General features: G+C 32.8%; 1 protein-coding gene across 2 annotated transcripts in view; it reads right to left on the bottom strand.

Moving 5' to 3' along the window:
- LOC126892555 (irregular chiasm C-roughest protein-like) overlaps positions 1 to 22573 on the bottom strand; it is an 821138-nt gene that overhangs the window by 41333 nt on the left and 757232 nt on the right. For both annotated transcript variants that reach the window (XM_050662121.1, XM_050662119.1), the window contains one exon: positions 1213 to 1467. In XM_050662121.1, the coding sequence (XP_050518078.1) occupies positions 1213 to 1467 (255 nt within the window). The remainder of the gene's footprint in view (positions 1 to 1212; positions 1468 to 22573) is intronic.

Here is a 22573-nt window from a genome sequence, read left to right on the forward strand (position 1 = left end):
TGAATATGAATCTATTTTTCATTGGCTATAACTCTGGTTCTACGAGGTCCAGAGCCCTAACGCGTACACCATTTTTTTTTGCTTTTTTACAGGCTATATTTTTACTAAGAACGTTTTTTCCGACAAAATACTTACTTTTTGAGTTATTTGCGAAAAACCGTCTAAAAATGTAGATATTTTGTTAAAAAATGAACATATTCACTCGCAAATAACTCGAAAAGTGTTGACTTGGCGAAAAAGCTCTATAGAACAAAAGTTACTTAAAATTAGTCAGTTTATTCATTTTCGGACTTATTTTGGACATACATTTTTTCACCCCCCAGAGGGGGTGAAAGTCACCCCCAGGGCAAAAGCACACATCGTCACAATATCACTTTTTTTCTTTGACATGTAAGCTATGCGTATGCCAAATTTCATGTCAATCCAAGCGGTTCTTTAAAATTTAGAGCAAAAACCGTGAAAGAATGTACTACTATAGAACACACTAATGGTGTCTATCATATACCCTGTGCAGGGTGCAATTCCTGCTACAATGTCCAGATCTGCCGCTCTTTAGCCAGACAGTCGCTCTTTAGATCAGCCAGATCAGAATTTACAAACCCTCTTGTGCTCTTGCACAACACGCCATTTCCACTAAACATAAGATCGGCTTCACAAATATCAAAATACTGGCCAAACAACAAAATTGTCAAAAGAGATTCTACCTTGAAATGTGCCATATTCTCAAACATTCATCTGCTCTTAATAAAAGAACTGATATCGATAATTTGAGCCAGGTTTACCACTCTCTCATCTTACATAATAAATAAGATCACACCATGCATCATATTCCGAAATAAACAAACTTTCAAATAGTTATGTTATATAATGACCTCTCGAGGGTATACAGATGGGCCAAACTTGGGTCTGAGGCAATTTATCAGTGTCTTGATCATCTTACTTTGTCCAGGAACATAACCAAATGAAGCCATCTGTTAAATTTACATTTAACGTTAGTGTATGGCGGTAGCTTTTTATTGCCTTTCGTTAAGACAGTTGCTCTGTATGTTGTGTAACTGTACAGGTTTTATAACACCCAAATTAAACTATAAACTGAGAGGAACAATCTCTTCAGTTAGGACAAAAAATTGTTGGGAAATTCAAGACCAAACACCTATGGTATATGGAATTTTGTATACATAGTAAGAAATCTTACGATAAACATTTACTCACCTAGTCCATCTATCCACGTGATCTCTGCAGCAGGCTTCCCACCATAACTGATGCATTCCAACTCGATTTCTCTATCTTCGGTGGTAACCAAATAGTCACCTTGAACAATCTTCGGAGGATCAGGAGGTACTAATACTGTCAATTTGGCAAAGTGAGACCTGATGCCTGTCTGTCCTTGCGCTCCAGTCGAGACTTGACATTCATATTTAGCGTCGTCGTCCAGCATCACTGGGGATATTTCCAAAGAATAGTCACCTGAAACAAAATAAAACAGTGAAAATATTATGTTCCTAAAGTGCTTATTACGTTTCTTATCAGGTTTACTCATTTTAAGTAGTGTAATTAAATTATAATACATTCCTACATCGTACTTACAACCCCATATAAATGCGGGTAGTACGGATCACATTAGAAGGACGCATCACAATTGCTTAAGAAAAGCAAAATTGGCCCTCTCACTTATAGCTCCGGCGCTGATGGTTGCCCACACCTGGATATCCGATGTGCAATCACTCTGAGATAATCTATCGAAAATTTCAACTCATCACTTTTGTTCCTGGTCTGCTGCACGACGGACGTCACGACGACAACTTACATTGTTGCTGTTCTGTATCTTTTGTGCAAACCTACATTTGTAGTGTTGCCCAAATGCAAGACCAAGACGAGACTTAGACAGTCTTGGTGTTGGTCTTGCGCCAGTACACCTGGTCTTGGTCTTGGTCTTGGTATTGCGCTCCCGGTCTTGTGCATGAATGTGTTTGAACTGCATATATAATCTTGTGCCGCGTTTATTTATAACCGTTAAAAACGGTTGTGTGCCTTTCTTAGCAGGTAAATAATTCCATGTAACCTTTAATTGTCGAGATGTTTTTAATCTTTCGTATTATTGTCGCTTGTACAATCATCTTTTGTAATCTTATTCTTAACAAGAAATAAATACTTGTTTTTGCCTCTCTTACCACGTCATATTGAAATTTGTTGATATTAATGATTTAGAATTAAATGTGTGTATGCCATTTTTGTTTTATTTTACTTGTTTTAAAAATATTTCTATTACCAAAATGTGATAATAGAAACTATAATCCCATTTTTACGCTAGCAGAGCAAACGAGAAATAACTGCTACGATCCACTTAGTCGCTATGAAGTTAACATGGAAACTTGAAATATAATGTGGACGCTTCACTTGCCGTTCTGTGCCAACAATATTGACAATTTCAACTTATGACTTTTGTTTCTGGTCTGCTGCAAGACGGACGTATCTTTGGTTGCGCAGTAGCAATTGCTACTTTCCATACATCACGTGGAATTCAAACTTTCTGTAAACTTACATTGTTGCTGTTGTGTATCTAGTATCTTTCACTTATATAACATTGTTACATACATTTTTGGCTAATTAATATCTTTCGTTTTGAACTATTTAACCCCTTAACGTGCACACTCGAGTTAACTCGAGCGCGCTAAACTGTGCAAGCTGTGCACATTCGAAATAACTCGAGCGGCGTTGTACTTTATGTTACTAAAATTTTTTATACTCCAATGCAATTTAGAATTGAAAATAATAACGCGAAAGCAAAAAAAAACAATCGTTTTAGTGATATTTATCATTTACATGGGATTGTAAGCTGTAACACTTACATATTCAAGTATAAAATATAATATTTCTTTTTCTATTTATCACCTAGGATATAACTTATCTCTTCCTTGTGACCGCTTTCTGACAAATTTATATATTCATATTCTGATTCACTCAAAAAATTGTACATTAAGGGGTTAATCTTTGCTTGCGGTTTGGAACTTTTTAACCGTTAAAAGATTTTACTTCCGTTTTAGCTTTATTGCTAACTATTATCAGGGCCCCCGCTACCATATGTGCAAAGTGTGCAATGCACACGGGCGCCATCCTTTAGGGGCGCCAAAGCAGGGGGTCAAAAATTGCAAAAATATTTACAAAAAAATCAAAAAGCAAAAATCAATTTTGAAATAAAAAAGTTGAGAAATTAAATAGTTCAGTTTTACTTTGGATGGCATGCCATTATTAGTCTTTCTATAGATATAAATTAAAAATCCTGCTACAAAAATAACAAACACCCATTCTGTAGATAACAAAAATATTTACCTAACTATACCCCGATTTCGTGGAAAAATTCCAGACATGTAGGTTACATTGGTTGAGCAATAGTGTGTGGGCGGTAATTCTATCTCATCGATAAGCGAACGATTAGGTATGTGGCGCTGAAATGATGAATCGACAAGATTTAAAAATGTTAGCGAAATTATTCCAATTCGATTTTTTGCACAAACTTACTGAAAAAGAGGTCCTTATAACAAATCCACAGGGTCCCAGGCGTTGCCGTGGTTGAAAAATTGTTAAAACAAATTCACAAAAATAATGTTTTCATTTCGAACAATTTCTTTTAGATCACTTGGGTCATTCTGAGTAAAAAAGTCTGTTGTCATTTTTCACTAAAATTGGTTGTTATCGAGTTATACGCGATATAAAATTTAAAAAAATGCGAAAATGGCTATTTTCAAGGCTTAATAACTCGATTAAAAATTATAATTATGAAAGTCAAAAAGTGAATTATAAAGTCAAACCAAAGTTTAAAACCCCTCCATGAAGATTGTGAAGGAATTTTTGTCATTATTTTATTACAAAGCTGTTGTTTTTAATTAACAATTAGCGCTATTATCCAGGCTGTATCGTTGTCCACGTTAGCGAAATTATTTCGGTTAGATTTTTTTGCAAAAATTTACACAAAAAGACGTCCTTATAACAAATTCTGAGGGTTCCAGGCGGTACGTTGGTCGAAAAATTGTTTAAACAATTTTTTTTAACAAATTCACAAAAATGCATTTTTCACTTTGAACAATTTTTTACTCAGAATGACCCAATAGACCTGGATCCTGCGTACCAAAAAAGGTTGATTAAAGCTGAAAATTTGTTAATAGTTTAACGGTGTCTAGTCGGATAAACTTTGATGTATGGGAACACTGGAGCAGGGAAAGTTTAAAATGTGGAACAGGTTAAAAATTTGAAACGTCAGACTACGAAAACGTCACATGTATTTTGTCGGACAGAACTTCCAATTGATTTGTTACCCATTCATTAAATTCTTATGCAAAAATCAGACTGGTATTTATCACCAACTGGGCATTTTAATAAGTCCGACACGTAGAACATGTTAAATGACAGGAATTATGTTGGTGATAAACAGCAGTGATTTTTGCATGAGAGTTTAATGAAAGGGCAACAAATCAATTGGAAATTCTGTCCGACAAAATACATGGGACGTTTTCATAGTCTGACGTTCCAAATTTTTAACCTGTTCCACAATTAAAACATCCCCTGTTCCAGTGTTCCCGTACATTAAAGTTTGTCCGACCGTTAAGCTATTAACAAATTTTCAGCTTGCTATTAATCAACTTTTTTTTTGGTACGCGAGGTCCAGGCCTACAAGTTAGATATCTAAAAAAAATTCGTTCAAAACGAAAAATCTCGCGAAAAATTTTTTTGTGAATTTGTTTAAAAAAAATTCTTTAAACAATTTTTCGACCACAGCACCGCTAGTCACCCTGTGGATTTGTTATAAGGGACCTCTCTTTAAGTAAGTTTGTGCAAAAAATCGAATCGGAATAATTTCGCTAACGGGGGCGACGATACAGTCCCGTCTAAATGGACAAAATTTGAATATCGCGGTACTCTGAGTTCGTCATCCACAAAAAGGTGGGATAGGTGGGATGTTGTGGGTGGGGTGAGAAAAAATGTTCTCGGGTTAAGTTTAAACCCTCTAAGTGTGACAAGATGGTTCAGCAGAATTTATTCAATAAAGCCCCTTAAACCTTATTCAATTAAGGTTTGCTATGGTGTTATTTGTACCTATTTTGCTTTATTTAAAGCACCTACCTTTACCTACCTACCTTCAAAAAAATTAATAAAAAAACATTATCAAAATGCCTTAAGGGGCGCCAAAATCCTTTTTTGCACACAGGCGCCAGTAGTTCTTACGCCCTGACTATTATTGACTCCCATTTTTTAATAATTTTATTGATGTCACTATTAGTTGAATGTGCATACTTTTACTGACTTTACTTTGAATTGCATTTATTAATATTCGTGGTTAATACCTTGTTTTCTCTCGTTTGTCACGGCATATTTAAATTTGTAGATATTAATGATTTAGAATTAAATTTTAAGTTTTACATAGAGAATCATAGTCAAAATTAAAGATTTCTATTAACAAAATGTGATAATAGAGACTATAATCCCGTATGACCAGTTTACTGCAGTAAATTAAATGGTTTATCATAGATCACATTTTTAAAACGAATCCTCTGTATTCATTTTTTGTCCTACATCCGTTACGCTAGCAGAGCAAACGAGAAACAACTGCAACGATCCACTTCGTCGCTATGAAGTTGACGTGAAAAACTGAATAAACTAGGAGATCATAAAAATTGAAATATAATGTGGACGCTTCACTTGCCGTTCTGTGCCAACTCTCACGGTAATGCCCCAACCGTCATTTACATTGTTTATTCATGTTGCAAAAATTTAGCATGCGCGTTCTTCTTTATCTATGCGCTGGGTGTATCCATGTGACTATATTGTACACGTATTATGTATTCACATTTCGGCAATGGAACATACAATACAAGTATTCTAAGAACCAAGGGTGGAACAACAACTTTTGTATACCACGGTTTTAACACCAACATACTTTTTATTAGATTTTCCTAATTTTTAACTTTCTTAAACGCTTTTCTTTAGTTCAATAGTTTGCGTCAAATTCTTAGACGTTAATTTGACTGCCTTTTCTTCAATACAACTGAATGAAAATTTGCAGACATATCCATTCGCGGGAACAATACACGAATAGTCAATATTTTTTTTTTATGTTCATTAATTTTTTAAATAAAAAAAAAACGATTTTAATGGAAAATGCTTAAATTGTCTTGTTGTTTACAATGTAGAAACTTGAAACTTTTACGGCTTGTAGCTAATGATATGAACTATACATAATTTCACTTTTTACGTTAATTGTTTACGTTATGCTTCATAAATAAACAATACAGTTTAAAATTTTTTGCCGATTCCGATTTTTCATGTTTGTACATCATATATGTTTTATACATATTTTAATAAACATGACGATATATTTAAATGTTTGAAAAATGTAAGACTAAAAAGTAAAAAATAAAATAATATGAAAAAAACATTTTAAGAAACGCTTTTCTTTAGTTACGAGTGACTAAAATTAATAATATAAAAAAATCAACTAAAAAGCAAAAAATAAAAAAAATTAAAAAATCATTACAAATATGTTAAAGAAAAGCGTGGGGCGAAAACCGTTTATTCGATGAAGACGCGCCACGCTTTTCTTTGACGAATGTGTTACATTTTTTCATTTTTTTTTTATTTTTTGCTTTTTGGTTGATTTTTTTATAATATTTTTAATTTTAGTCACTCGTAAAGAAAAGCGTTTCTTAAAATTTTTAATTTCACATTGTTTTATTTTATTTTAAATTTAGATCCGTTGTAACGTTATAAACGTCACATGGTTACTAATTTTATTTAAATAAATATTTTAATCCAATTTCGGTTGATTCTATTAATTTCTTACCTTTCTGTTATTTTTTGTTTTATTATTTTTCTCCCAAAATAGTAATCCGCTCAATTCTTTTATCAACTAATAATATCCTGTTTAATTTTTCAATTATCTTCTATCCTTATCTTTTACCGTATTCAACACGAAATCATCAGATTCGTTGGTTTAAATCTTGTCACACTAAAATTTTCAACTAATTTTGTAAATTTTTTAGAGAATGTTCCGAAAATTTAAGTTTAGATAAAACAGATACATTTTAACACTAGAAGCACCAGAGCGGTCATTTTGACTGCTTTCTATTTTTGACACTCTGTTTTACTCATTCATAGTTATTTTAGAAACTTGATAATTTATGACTTTTCCTTGATCTATTTGAAGATTATAATTTCTCTTTTACAGCTACTTAGCGGAATTACTTTTTAAGATAATATGCTAATGTCTACCTAGAAGCACCATAGCAGTAATTTTGACTGCTTTCTCTTTTTGACCCTCTGTATTACTCATTCATATTTATTTTACAAAATTTATAATTTGGGACTTTAATATTTATTTGATTATTATAATTTCTCTTTTACAGCCACTTTTACAGTATAATTACATTTTGAATATAGTTAATGTCTACCTAGAAAAATTGGGTAGTAATGACAAGGTATTCTACATTTTGTTCTATTTTCCTGGGAAGTTCTTACTTATTTTATGTATAAAATGCATCTAAAACATTTGTTATTAGGTAATTTGAGTATACTCTTTGCAAGTGCGTGCTCAATATGTATTTTGATTTTTCATTGTGCTCTTTCTCTTTTCTGCTGTTATCACGTCTCGTCGATATTTGACTGAGCAATAACTATTGGAGTGGTTACAGAATTTGTCAGATAATGAATACGAAGTAGAGTTATGTGATGAAAATATATCCAATAATGAAGAAGACGAGTATGTGCCTGATAAAGTTGATCAAGGACATCCATCGGGTAGCGATTCTGAAGATGAAGTTGAGATTGAGGATATGCTCAGTACTTCTGCTTCAACTTCGAATGCTGACTTCAATACCTCTTTAGGAATTATTACCAACCAGGTAAGAGAAATTCGCGGAAGCAGTTTAGAGAATTCCTCCATCGACACTATAGGATAAGAGTTATTTTGCAATAGCGCTAGTACACCAGGTTAGCAACTATATTATATTAGTAGCTTCCCTAGCTTATATTTATGTATTCACTTAGGCATATAATATTTTTAAGCATATTATTTTTTTTATGTGCCTATCCGTGATGAATGTTGGCGACCATCATGGGAATTTTTACCTTATCCGCAGGATGTTCTTCTGCCTGGGCCCCGTTTTCTAAATATTTTTCCTTGCAGGATGGCTTCTAGAAGGGTATATCTGGATTCATTTCGCATAATGTGTCCAAAGTATTCGAACTTCCGAGATTTGATGGTGGTACCTCTCGGTTCTTCTACATTCTTCTGAGGACCTCCTCATTTGTGACTCTCCGAGTGGCTATTCTCCGATATAGCCACATTTGGAATGCTTCCAATTTTCTGCACATATTCTTTGTTCAAGGTCCACGATTCAACACCACAAAAAACAACAGAGAAGACGTGGTACAAGCAAAATTGAAAAATTTTGCTACTGCATAAATCGTGCTTAAATAATTAAATAATTCATTTAAATTAATTAAATAATATGTCTTTTATTATTAGTTATTAACTCAATATAGGTTTTTATCAAGTAAAAAAGAATTCAAAAACGGCTGGCAATAGAAATTCTAACACCCGTCATTTTGACCGCTGCGGTGCTTCTAGGTATGCAGAAATGTTGGTGCTTCTAGTGTTAAACAATTCACAAGGAAAAATTTCCTATAGCTGGCTGTATACCATTTAACGCAAATAAATTTTAATGAAAAAAATATATATAAAAGGTATATTTATTTAAAAAACACTATCTATCACAAAACGTTTTCGCTCTAAGTAGAGCATCATCAGTAGTGTTACAGGCATGACATGCTGAACCACCAAAAATACAAAGGCAAAAACCCTTTAAATAGTAACAAGATGTGTTACAAAGACATTATTGTTGAAAAATCCAATGGTGGATACAAATCCGTAAGGATATGGCGTTTAGCATTATATCACCCGCCACTAAGCACGAGGGTTGCTTGACAATATGTCTTTACATTAAAGACGGTGATTGTTGCAACTTGCTACAACCATTTCCTTAATAAGCCACACAATTAAGATATTCCTTAAAATAATACATGGAAGACTATAAAAAAATAGAAGCACATATAGAGGAAACCCAGTTTGGATTCAGAGGAGGATGGAAACAAAAGAAGCTCTGTTCTCTTTTAACGTTCTCGGGCAAAGACGACTTGACTAGACGTGAACCAGGATCTCTATGCCTGCTTTATAGATTATCAAAAGGCTTTTGATATTGATAGAGTGATCAGAAACTCATAGAACTGTTAAAAGAAAAGAAATCGGACAGTCGAGATATACGGGTTATTGTCAATAAGTACTAGAATCAACAAGCAAAGATTAGAATCAAAAATGTTGAAACATAAACTACAGAAATCAAAAGAGGTGTTAGGCAGGGTTGCGTGTTGTCCCCATTGTAATACAATCTGTACAGCAAAGCTATTTTTAAGGAAGCGATTTTAGACGAAGAAGAGGATATATCAATAAACGGAAACATCTTGAAAAACAACATTCACAGACTACCCCGTATTTTTGTAGACAGTCTAAAAGCATTGTAACGGTTAGTAAATAGATTACATATCAAGTCAGTATAAAATATGGAATATAAATGAACGTTAAGAAAACCAAGTTCATGATTATTTCCAAGCAACAGACAGCAGGAAGGCTAGATATCGAGGAAAAACAAGTAAAAAGAGTGAATAACTACAAATATCTGGGAACCTGGGTAAATGAAAACAATGACCAAGGTAGAGAAATCAGGACAGGCATTGAAATTGCAAGACAAGCATTTATAAAAATGACAAAAATGTTTGCTAATCGAGACCTACCTCTGGAGCTGAGTATAAGAGACTTAAGATGCTACGTGTTCTCGACTTTGCTGAATGGAATGGAAATAAAATGCTAAAAAATAACATGAAAAATCCTGTCATTATTACGGATTCCCTAAGTTCTGTAACTGCTTTAAATGACCTATATCCTCTTCATCGAAGTCAACTTTGTATGGATTATATCATATATCGGAATTGCTGGTAATGAAGAAGTAGATTCATTGGCAAAACTAGCAGTATTAAGCACGGAAGCTGTAGAAATCAGAAGCATTCAACATCTAGATGTAAAACCTGTACTCAAGAACATAGTAATCAATGCTTGACAAACGAAGTGGAATCAATAAACGCAACGTCCAAACCGCGAGAAGTAAAACATTCAATACTACCTTGGAAATCAACCCCAAATAAGCGATTACATCAAGACATCCTCTCTGGTCTGAGAATAGGCCACACCGCCATCACGCATAAACATCTGCTGGAGAGTGAAGTAAAACCACAGTGCTACGTATGTGATATTGTGCTCAGTGTTCGCCACATTTTACTGGAGTGTCCTCCCTATTGCATGGAGAGACTTCAATATAAACTGCAAAACACCTTACAAGCAATATTAAGTGACGGAACTGATATGAACAATCTGACATTATACTTGTATTCTATAAATGTTCTAAATAAATTGTAAACCTTTTAATTATTTTATTGCGCCAATGACCCTTTGAGGTTGAGGCATAAATAAATTAAAAAAAAAACGTTTTCACATTTTTCAAAATAGTCAACACAAAAATATCCACGCCACTGTTCCTACATGGAATAAGAAAAAACGGATTTATTCATATCCAGTGAATCCTAGAAGCGGACCTGGTATGTACGTTGACGCAATGTTTTACATTACAGATGGCTCGCTTTCCACAGCAGGACTAAGGCAGGGTTCATACTTTATGATGTGGCAATTACGGGGATTCTTGGTGTGGAAAACGCAATTTGGCCCCACGTTGTTGTTACTGCACGATTTGCAATGTTCACTCCATCTAATTGGTGTTGTTATAAGCCATTTTCGTTTATTAGCGTATCAAACGACCGACAGGTACTATATTACGGCCCGAATAAATGTTTGCTCAGATTAGCACGGACAGTTTTATGGGAATTAGGAACAATGATTATTTAACAAAGTATTTAGCGAGCCTCTACCGACACTATTTCCCCAAAATTTGTTTTGTAAACGACTAAGGTAGGTCACCGATCTTGCTAAGAGTTTCACTTGTGTGTATAGCAGACCAGCTGATATCTGCTCTAAAATCCCTTATTTGGGCCGATCTTTGCTGGTCCGAAAGAAGAATGACGTAATTGCAAATTTTGACAATTCCTGTTTATTGCGTAATTAACTTCTAAAATACTGTTAGTCCTGTCGCCAGGGGGGTACAACGGTCTCCTTTATTCAGATGGACTTACCCAAGTTTTTTATGTATTTTGACCCGTAGAACGAATTTTTTGGGTAACAGTTGATCCGGATGTCGATAAGATTGTTATAAACAAAGAACTTGAGGAATTGCATAGCAACGATTTTTTGCAAATCAAAACATTTTTTTGGGTCATTCTAAGCAAAAAATGTTCTTACAAGCTTATTCGTAAGATGCATAGTTTTCGAGATAAACGCGGTTAAACTTTCAAAAAATCGAAAAATTGCAATTTTCGAACCCGAATAACTTTTGATTAAAAAACAAAATAGCAATTCTGCTTACCGAATTTGAAAGTTCAAGTCAAATTATACCGGTCTTAATTATTTGCATTGCTAAAAATTAATTTTTTTTATTGTCAAACAGAGCTATAAACACATAGTGCTTGAGCGATGTTTTCAATGCATTTCTCATTTAAAATCGAACGAGTAGGCGCGCCAACAAACGGGCTATTTCTACGTAGCATGCATTAAAACGCATGCATTGGGAACGGGAAATACTATTTGTTTATAGCTTTGGTAATTAATATTTATTATAATATTAATTTAATTAAAAAATTAATTTTTAGCAATGGAAATAATCGAAATCGGTATAATTTGACTTGAACTTTCAAATGCGTTAAGCAGAATTGCTATTATATTTTTTAATCAAAAGTTATTCGGGTTCAAAAATTGCAATTTTTAGATTTTTTGACAGTTCAACCGCGTTATCTCGAAAACTATGCATTCTACGAAAAAACTTTTAAGGCCATCGCTACATAATTCAAATATTTTACGGCTATTCCTACTTTTTCTGTCTTTACATGGCAAATTATGTGTAGTAAAATTCACACTGGTATGGATATGTAAACATTACTATAATGTCATTCTACTTGAAAATGTCATCATTAACTTAAAGAGATGGCTTTTGAATGTTCTTGGATAACTGTTATTTGTATAATTGCAAATTATTAATTCAGTTAATAAATGTGATAATTTTTTCACTAACTATGTATTCAGTGATTGTAATAATTTGGGTATATGTACAATAAAAACTAATACTCAATCGAGTAAAGAGGAAAAGTGTTAAAGTGATTTTTAATAATATATTGTTACTATGGAACGCTTACAATTTTAAACATCTTTAACAACAAAATACTGGGATTCCAGAATATATCTGTGGCTTGGTTCTAAAAGGACCAATGTCAAATTTTTGTTTTTTTTGTACAGCTTTCTTTTACACAAAAAGAAGAATGTATGCAATTTATTTAATTTAAAATAAATTTTACTGCAGTCAGAAAACAGAAAAAATGTTTATTTAACAACTAAACATTGCTTTTCGCCTAAATTATATGTTCAAACTGCCAAGAGGCAGGTGGGTGGCAGCTTTAACATTGAATTTAAGCGAAAAACAATGTTTACTTATCAAATAAATTTTTTTCTATTTTCTGGCAGCAGTAAAATGTATTTTGAATTAAATAAGATATGTACATACATTCTTCTTTTTGGGTAAATTAACTTATTTCAAAAATTATTTTTTTAGCCACTCTGTATAAATAATTATGGTAATGTTTATATACTGAAAATATAATTGAATAACCTTTTAAATAAACTATCACACGACCCCTATTCTCATTTAAAAAAATCATCGATTACGTCATCACGCTCAGTTGGATGACGTCACTAGTATGGTATATATGCCAAGAAATCATAATTTAAAAATAAAAATCAACCCGCTTCGGAATTTCTCTCCAAAATTTCTCATTCTAGAAAAAATGAATTTATTCCATAATTTTGCCCCTCTCTGTATATCCAGAAAATCGTTTTATAATAACAAAGATTACACAAAATTTCAGCATAGACGATCAAGTCGTTTTCGCAAAAGAATTTTGCAATGTAAGTTTTGAAAAAACGTTATTATACAAAACCAACAAAGGAAAGTTTCAAATACTTGAAAATTTTAGAGATATAAAAGTGCATTTAAGCTTTCAAATAAAATTCAAATCATTGAAATCCGTTGAATATGAGAGCCTAGGGAACTTTTTAAACAACTGTATAATTTTTATAAACAAATAGAATAACTTTTTCAATTTTCACTTAACATTTTTTTTTCTAAACTTATACAGTGATGATCGCGCTAATAACCGGCAGGATAACTCAAAAAATGGAAAACATATTAATTTGTGAGATAAAAAGAAATGAAACTAGTGGAGGTGGGAAATTTAGCGATAAAAACCTATAAATTTATATTATATTTATTATTTCCCACTTTTAGACGTATCGGACGAGTTTGGTAATTGCCACTGTGACAGTGACAGTTTTAGTCTCCTCTGATACGTCTAAAGATGGGAAACAATAAATAGAATATAAATTTACATACCTATGTATGTATCGCTAAATTTCCACCTCCACTAGTTTTATTTCTTTTTATCTCACAACTTAACACGTTTTCCATCTTTTGCGCTATTCTGACGGTTATTAATGCGCTCATCAATGTATATCAATCGAATATAATATAAATTTCGAATTGATTAGAATGCCCTGTGTCTCGTCTATTCTCTTCTTGATCGGCGATTGGAAATAATTATTTTAAGTCGTGGAGTAAAAAGTTTTATTGACAGTTACTGATAATTATTACACTACAGTTGTTGGTTAGGTAAAATTTTAAAATAGACTGCACTCAAAAAAGTCCGCACCCCTAATTTATAAGCTCACCAATAATCTACTAGCCATCAAAAAGGTTATTGTCGTTTGCCTGGTAACAAAACCTTTGAACCTTGATACTTGATACGAGGACGTTATTGCAACAGTATTTGGCAATTTATTCAATTTGCAGGAAGTTGAATAAACTCATAATTAAGCTATTACTCGATATCTTTCCCAATTATACACAGTGAAACTATACAAATTTAGGAAGCTTTATGTGACATGATAAATTAAGGGACTAATTAACGTGAGATGATAAATTAAGGGACTAATTTCTGATTGAATACTTACATCGAAAGTTCAGCGAAATACGCGTTTTTAAAAAACATTACAATTTGTCAATTAATTCCGATCAAGTTCCGAAGTTATAATCGGTCAAAACTGACCGACATTAACAAAAAATGTACGAAGATTTGGAAGTCTGTTTTTTATACAAATACGTTTTCTGTGCTAAGTATTTGGTAGATATAAATTTTCACCCCTTTTCCCTTTTTTTTGTATAACCTGATTAAAATCTTGATTTAAAACTTTAAAAATAGAGAAGCGACGAAAGGCAATGGTGGACGGGCTTAAAAATTTCAAAAATTATCTCAGGTTCTAATGGGCCAATTTTATACTTTTTTAAACTGGGGTCTCGAGAGTTACAACGTTCAAATATGATACTTTTAAAAGTGTATAATTATTTATTTTCCATATTTTACGTATAAATGAATCCACTTGTAAAATTACCTCATTTTTTCCTTTTTTTCGTTCGCTAAAGTTACAATTAAATATTTTAAATAGAAGTAGTTATTCTATTGGATTATATGTAGTTTAAAAAGGTACTTTTAAACGCAAATAACTTGAAAACTACTTACTCTATCGTATTGAGATAACAGGATGATATTTACGTAAAAAGTAACGAAGACTCAAAAAACATGCTGAAATGATTCTTACGACAGTGGCGTAGATTGTGAGGAGGAAAAGGAAGTATCTATCCGTACATCACGTCTCTGGTAATAGAGGATAACTATATTTTAACACTCTTTAAAGTATCCTAATATGTGTAAACTATGTGTCAAGTTTCTTCTTCTTCTTCTTGACTGGCTTTACAACTCGGGGTGAGTCTTCGCCGCATCCACTATGGCCCTCCATCGTCTGCGATCTTGCGCTTCGATTTGCCATTGTTGTACCCCAATCCTAGATAGATCGGTTTCAACATCATCCTTCCATCTTTTTCTGGGACGGCCCACTGATCTTCTACCGTCTGGTCTCTCGAAGAACACTGTCTTTAGCACTCTGTCTTCCTCTGATCTTACTACATGACCTGCCCATCTTGTTTGATCTGTGTCAAGTTTGAGTTGCTCAAATTGGAAAGTGTTAAAAAAATGGGCTAAAATCATTTTAGAATGTCTATGATAAAACACTCTATACCTCGGTAAGTAAGAACATTTTATTTAACTGTTTCAGGTTCAATCTTCGTATTTTGTGCTAAGGTCAGTTACTATATGGACAATTCTTAATGAAACACTCTGTATAATACAATCAAAATAAATCAATACTATCTATAATTATAGCTAAATAAGCTTTCAGTCTTAACAGTAAAGTGATCATTTAATACTGTCTAGGCCTGCCACGTATCCCATCAAAAAATACCGAGTCCTTTCAAATGAAAACGGTCTCTAAATACCTCAGGACACATAAAAGACCCTTTATTACGGTCCTGCATAGTATCCTGCTCTCACAGGAATTGTAAAGGTTAATGTCTACCTTCCGTTTTAAGGAAAAGGTCTGGAATTTTCTACAAATTGCTGAAAAGACACTGATATTAACTCTTTCCACTTCTTTTACGACATCCTGTTTTTATTACGGGCCGCGTCATGTTATTATTATTGCAGTTATGATGGCTCGACCGTTTTTATTGGCCGAAATAAAAACGGCGTTCGCTCGAGTGTGCTGATGTCCGCAAATAACAAATTCGCCACTTTAGGCTTAGATACGAGGGTATTCGATTAGCACGAGATCCATCAATCATTTCTGAAAGTCGCTGCGATAAAAATCTATAAATTATCAGATTTATAGCTTTTAAAAACAATGATCAATTACAAAGTATTATGAGTGATTGACATTTGATTTCAAATGCCTGATCAACAAATTATCGTACAATTTATAGATCAACCTCCAATACAATTATGTACCAGAGAACAACAGTTCTCGCCAGTGGCGCACACCCACATTCCCCTACACGCGACACTGTATATAGACGAAATTTTCGATTTTCTAAATCTGACGGAATTGAAAATTGTACCAACTCCCATCTTAAAGTTCAGGAAACGACTCACCCATCCATCTATCATATATCAACCATCCATTTTGGTCCAAGGGTGTGGATTTTACGGCCCTTCCTATTTAGGGCCTGTTTTTCGTTCTCGTCCCCGAAACTCCCAAAAACTTTTTATTAGAAAATTTAAGTCCGACCTTTGCGGCTTCTAATAGTACTGATCATTACCTTTCCAATACATGACTAATTTTGAAAATCGGTTGTACCATTCAAAAGTTACCGAGCTCAGAAATATGACTCAATTTCTATTTAAAAAAGGGAAAATGTTTGAAGATATGTATGTATGTATATGTATGTATGTAGCCGGAAAAGTTAAACCGATCTGATTTTTTTTTCTGTGTTTGAAGGTCAGGGCCGATTCAGAACCAGTATAGCACCTGCGTGAAGCACCAAAAATTAATGTTTATTTAAAAAATTTCCTGACGCCGTAGTAATTAATCGATTATTATTTTGCAAATTGCAAATGAAAGGTACAGTACACTTCCATAAGCAAAAAAAATTCAATTTGCTATCTGCTTTATTTTCAGTCCTGCAACATTAAAAAAAATGAATATTTTGCGAGAGCTGGATTGCAAAATTTATTTTGCAAAATCTATTAAACCGATTTTACTGAAATTTACAGTTAAGTGTTGTTTTACTATATCATAGAGTTTTTCTGGGTAAAATATGACGGTCCTAAGTGTAGCATAAATGGTTGAAAACGTAAAATGCGAATACTTGTTTTTGTATGTTTTTTTTCGCAATTATTGCTATTTTGCAACCAGGGTGACCATTTTTTAAATTTTTAGCCAATTTTATATTGTAAAAAATTTAATTACGCAACTTTTATGTCAGTACAACTTTTCTCAGAAATAAATACTTTTAAAGTTATAATCAAAAAACGAAGAGAAAATCGAATTTTTCCTTCATTTTTTGACATTTTGATTATTTAAACAATGTTCCTGATCATTTTGAGTGGGAGGATAACTCAAATATTATTATTTAAGTTATTTTCAAGCAATTTCTGCAAAAAAATTGAGTCACCTCTCAACGCCCATCTCAAAACAGATGCGCCCTGGACTATAGCTATATTACTAATATATGAAATCTTAAGATTCGAATCCAGCAATAAAATATCTGGTAAATACCTTTTCCTTGTTTTTTTTTCTAATTTGCCTAGAGTATTAGTAATAAGATTTTTGATGTTAGTATGTGTCTATATATTTTGAGTATTAAATGAATTTATTTTTGCAAAGTTTATTATTTTTTTGAGTAATGATTATCAATTAATAATGATAAGTTTATTATTTTTTTGAGGAATAATTTGACGTATTTGACAAATCTGTCAATTTTAGCAGTGTTGCGTATGTAATCCTCTGATATCTTTTTTTTAAGCTTTAGAGACATTTAGAGTCCTTCACAAAAGCTTTTAGAAAAATAGTCTACTTCAAATCGACATAAAAAATGTCAACTTATACAAACAAAAATATATACTGATAATGCCATTAGCCAAAGTGGGATACATTAACATCAGCAGCAAAAGAAACAACATTACCTTCTGATTACGTCTGGTCTGCTGATGACGGTGGTAAATTACAAAGAAAATTTTATTTTCTCTGTACGCTGCCTCGTTATCTTTACGACGGCGTAAAAAAATCATCACGGAAGGAAAATTATATGCTCTTGTCTGGTAAAAGGAGCTCTACTATGCTCTACAGTTTCGAACAACCCAACAGCAAAATACAGAGCTTAAAATTTTGAAGTTTAATATGAACGAACGATACTAGCAATAAATTTTAACGATTTTAACGGAAATAATTGTTTTAATGTATTAAAGTTTTTAAACGAAATAATAGCCCAGTCGGGATAGCAATTGACCTTGTGCATTAGCAGCTGCCCCAAATTTTATTTTGTCAATCTTTAGAGGGGGTCAATAGTAGTGTAAATTTAAAATCTCGACTTGATTTTAAATCGCCATCTTGATTTTAAATGAGAACCGTTTTTGCTCAATATCTCCATCATTTTTATGGGGGGTTATGGAGGGGTTATGGGGAGAAAATACTGACAGAGCATAATTATTGAATTATCTCGTTTATTATTAGTTCTACAACAAACATGTACGTGTACAAAAACGAAGAGAATTAAATTTTGTACAATTTTGATCTCTTTAATTATTTTGTTAAAATCAATATTTAAGGTAGTACGTACGCGGTAAAGGTGCGAGGGTAAGACTTGATTGATTTTATAGCAATTGTGTGTCTTCAATATCTCCGCCATTTTCAACTTTTCGACAAAAAGTGTAAGGACTGAAATAGTTGCAATTACGATTTACTACAATTTTTTGAGAAAACCAGTGGCGGGTCTACGAGGGGGAGGGGATGGGGAAATTCTCCCCAACAGGGTCCAAAATTTAAAAAAATTGTTGGAATATAAAAATATATATTAGCTGACATGAAACTTAAAATATTGACAGACAAATTCAACCAATAAAACCCGCTAGTTAATAAAATGAAGTGAACTTAATGCATAATATAAGATAATATTTTTGTCTTTTATGTACTTAGTTTGGTTGGTGTTTCATTGGAAGTTTCAAAAATTGTATAAAATATTATTCTCTTTATTTTTGTTTAGGTACAATTATGTCGTAAAGTTAACAATAAATGAGACAATTCAATAATTATGCTTCCCCTCCGCTTCCACTATTTTCCCCCTTAACTCGGAAAATATTGATTGGATAAAAAAATTGTGCAATAGAATATGTAGGAAATTGCATTTCCAAAAATTTTATTTCCTACTGTTTTTGTCTAAAAGTTGAAAATGGAGGAGATATTAAGCAATAACGGTTCTCCTTTAAGATCAATATATGGCGGCTAATGCGACTGCGGAATTCAGTCGCGATTTTAAATTTACACTACTAATGATTTACTCCCCTAATGGATAGAATTATAAAATTTGGGGCAGCTCGGAAACAAGATTCAATTCAATAATTATGTTCCCCCACCACTTTTTACTATTTTCCCACTTATCTCGGAAAATATCAAACGCATGAAAAAAATTGTAAAAAAGAAATTGCAGGAAATCATATTTGAACAATTTTAGTAGAAAATGGCGTAGATATTGAACAAAAACAATTGCTATAAAATCAATCAGGTCTTACGCTCGCTCAATTACCGCATACGTACTACCTTAAATATTAATTTTAGCAAAAAATGAAAGAGATCAAAATTGTGTAGAATCTAAGTGTCCCTATTTTGTATAGGTACATTTTTCTCGAAAAAATAATAATAAACGAGATAATTTAATAATTATGCTCCAACTCTCACTATTTTCCGCCATAACTCGGAAAATATCGACCACACGAAAAAATTGTAATAACAGAAATTATAGAAAATATCATTTTCAACAATTTTGGTTGGTATACTTTTTGTTGAAAAGTTGAAAATGGCGGAGATATTGAGCAAAAGCGGTTCTCGTTTAAAATCAAGATGGCGGCTAACGCAACGACGGAATTCAGTCGAGATTTTAAATTTACACTACTATTGACCCCCTCTACAGATCAGAAATATAAAATTTGGGGCAGCTCCTAATGCAAGGTTAGGCCTGTTATTCGTCTAACCCGACTGGACTATAAAGAGCCTGAAAAATAAACAAAAGCCCAGCAATAACAGAAATATCGGCCGAAATGATAAAATCAGGAGGGAACATACTACAAAAAAGATATATGACCTGATAAAAAGAATACGGGAAGTAGAAAAAATGCCAGAAGGTGGACCAAAGCAAGGATATGCCCTATACATAAAAAATGTGATAGAGGCATTGCACTACTAGAAATAGTTTATAAAATCTTGGCACAAAGTATAAGAAAAAGGCTAAATCAATATTCGAAAAAAATATTGGGAGAATATCAGGCAGGTTTTAGAAACAAAGATCAACGACGCATTAAATATTTTCCTTAAAAGAAATACAGACTAGTTGTCACCAACACAAAACAGTAGTATATGCTTTGTTCATCGACTTTAAGCAGGCCTACGACACAGTACACATACAGCAGATGTACGAACTGATGAAAGAATTGGGGTGACCAAGTAAAGTTGCCAGGATGGTAAAGATGACGATGGAAAACACAACAAACTAAATATCATGGAAAGGGCATACATCCCAAAAGTTTGAAACCAAGGAAGGATTACAACAAAGAGACTCACTATCAACAACTGCATTTAATCTGACATTGGAAGGAATAATCAGGAAAAGCAGAATAATCATACAAGAAACGTTATTTAAAAACGGCCACCAATGCATTTGCAGATGATCTGAACTATTAGCAACAATCAAGAAAGAACTACAACAGTTAATGAAAAACATAATAACAGAAGCCAAAAAATTGGGACTTAAGTAAATAAAGAAAAGACAAAGTATATGATAATGGGAGAGATCCAAAAAGAAAAAAAAATAATATTATATTAAAAACAGATGGAGAAAAAACATACTTGTTCAAAAGAGTCAAAGAAATTAATTGTCTGGCGGCCAAAATAGATGAAAAGTGTTGAGGAAGGAGAGATAAAGGCAAGAAAAGCTAAAAGAAATAAAAGTATGAAGCATTACGAACTTTAATGAAATCAAAATACGTATCAAGGAAAACAAAAATCAGAATTTATGAGACTGTTATCAGACCTACAGTAACATATGCATGCGAAAAATGGGTGTTGAAAATGTCAGAAACAGACCTTTTAGAAAGATGGGAGAGAAAAATGTAAATAGTAATACATAGAGGTGTCAAAATAGAAGGACACTGGAGAAGAAGAACTAATAAAGAATTGGAAGAACTGTATTGGAAGAACCAACGATAACGATGGCGATCAAAGCACATATTTGGGATACATCGAAAGAATGGGAAGTAAAAGAATGCCAAAAATGGTACTCTCAGTACTCTCACGAAGACCAATACGAAAGCGAAAGAAAGGCAGGCCAAGAAGGAAAGTAACATTGAGAGATGAAAAGAACTAGCATTGGACAGAAGGAGATGGAGGGAGGTGGTGAAGGAGTGTATAAAAAGACTGAAGTGTAATTATATAAAATTTATAAGACTAAAATAAAATGTAATCAGAAATGTAAACGTTTTAGCCCTAGGCCTACAAGGCCTGTTGAGCTTAATAAATATAAAAGTTTTTGAAGGAAATAGTTTGCACCACAAAAAAATATTTTACATGGTAAAATATAAAAAATATTTGTATAGAAGTCGTATGAGTATAGGAAAAACAAATTAGATATACTCTTTGAATTTCAGTAATAAGTTTGGTCGTTGATTCACCCTAATCGATAATAAAATTGTCACGTGTTATTTCCTCTTTCTTACCATTAAAGTGAAAAATAAGAAATATGTCTAATTTCGATCTTTATATTATATTATTAAAATTTTCCAAACCGATCTCTTTTTTTTTCTCTCTCTATCTCTATCACTATTACAAAAATGCCGAGAGTAAAGAAAATTATGTATTTGCATGCTTCATGGATTTCGGAAAAGGATTCGATAAAGTACATTATGTAAAATTAATGCAGGTGCTAATAAATATAGGAATAGACGACAAAATATATTCGTGTCATTAACAATTTGTACTGGAATCAAACTTTTATCGTAAAAATGGAGATAACTACACTACAGAAACCCTTAAAATAACCTTCCCAGCTCTCCATATTTGAAGTTCTTCTCAAAACCATATCTCAACCCACAGTGTTGTCATAAAGGCGTTAGTTTGCTCGTATATAAAGTACTAAAGCAGAATAATAACCGTCTAAAAAATTTAAACACGTCCTTTACAATCTCAATTATTCTTTGCTAAAACCACCATGCTCACACATATATAATAGTGTAATTAAAACAATCTAACTACCCGCATGCGAGATGACTTCATACTGGTCTGCGGTGGACGTTCACCTAGGTGTAAAATGGAGTCTTTCGTTTGTTGCCAAATTTACACTATATTATATAGGGTGTCCCAAAAGTAGTGGAACGGTCGAATATTTCGCGAACTAAACATCGGATCGAAAAACTGAAAAATACGTGTTCAATCATTTTCAAAAATCTATCCAATGACATCAAACACCAACCCCCACTACACCCCCTGGTGGTGGGGTGGGGGTAACTTTAAAATCTCAAATGGAAACCCCTAGTTTTTCTTACAGATTTGGATTCTATCTACAATTCTAAAAAATGTTTAGAATAAATTTAATTTAATCTTTAATGCTTAATTTTTCATGACGAATCCGAATCTGTAATAAAAAGTGGGGGTTGCTATTTAAGA

Source organism: Diabrotica virgifera, chromosome 9 (assembly GCF_917563875.1).
Source record: "Diabrotica virgifera virgifera chromosome 9, PGI_DIABVI_V3a".
Taxonomy (NCBI): domain Eukaryota; kingdom Metazoa; phylum Arthropoda; class Insecta; order Coleoptera; family Chrysomelidae; genus Diabrotica; species Diabrotica virgifera.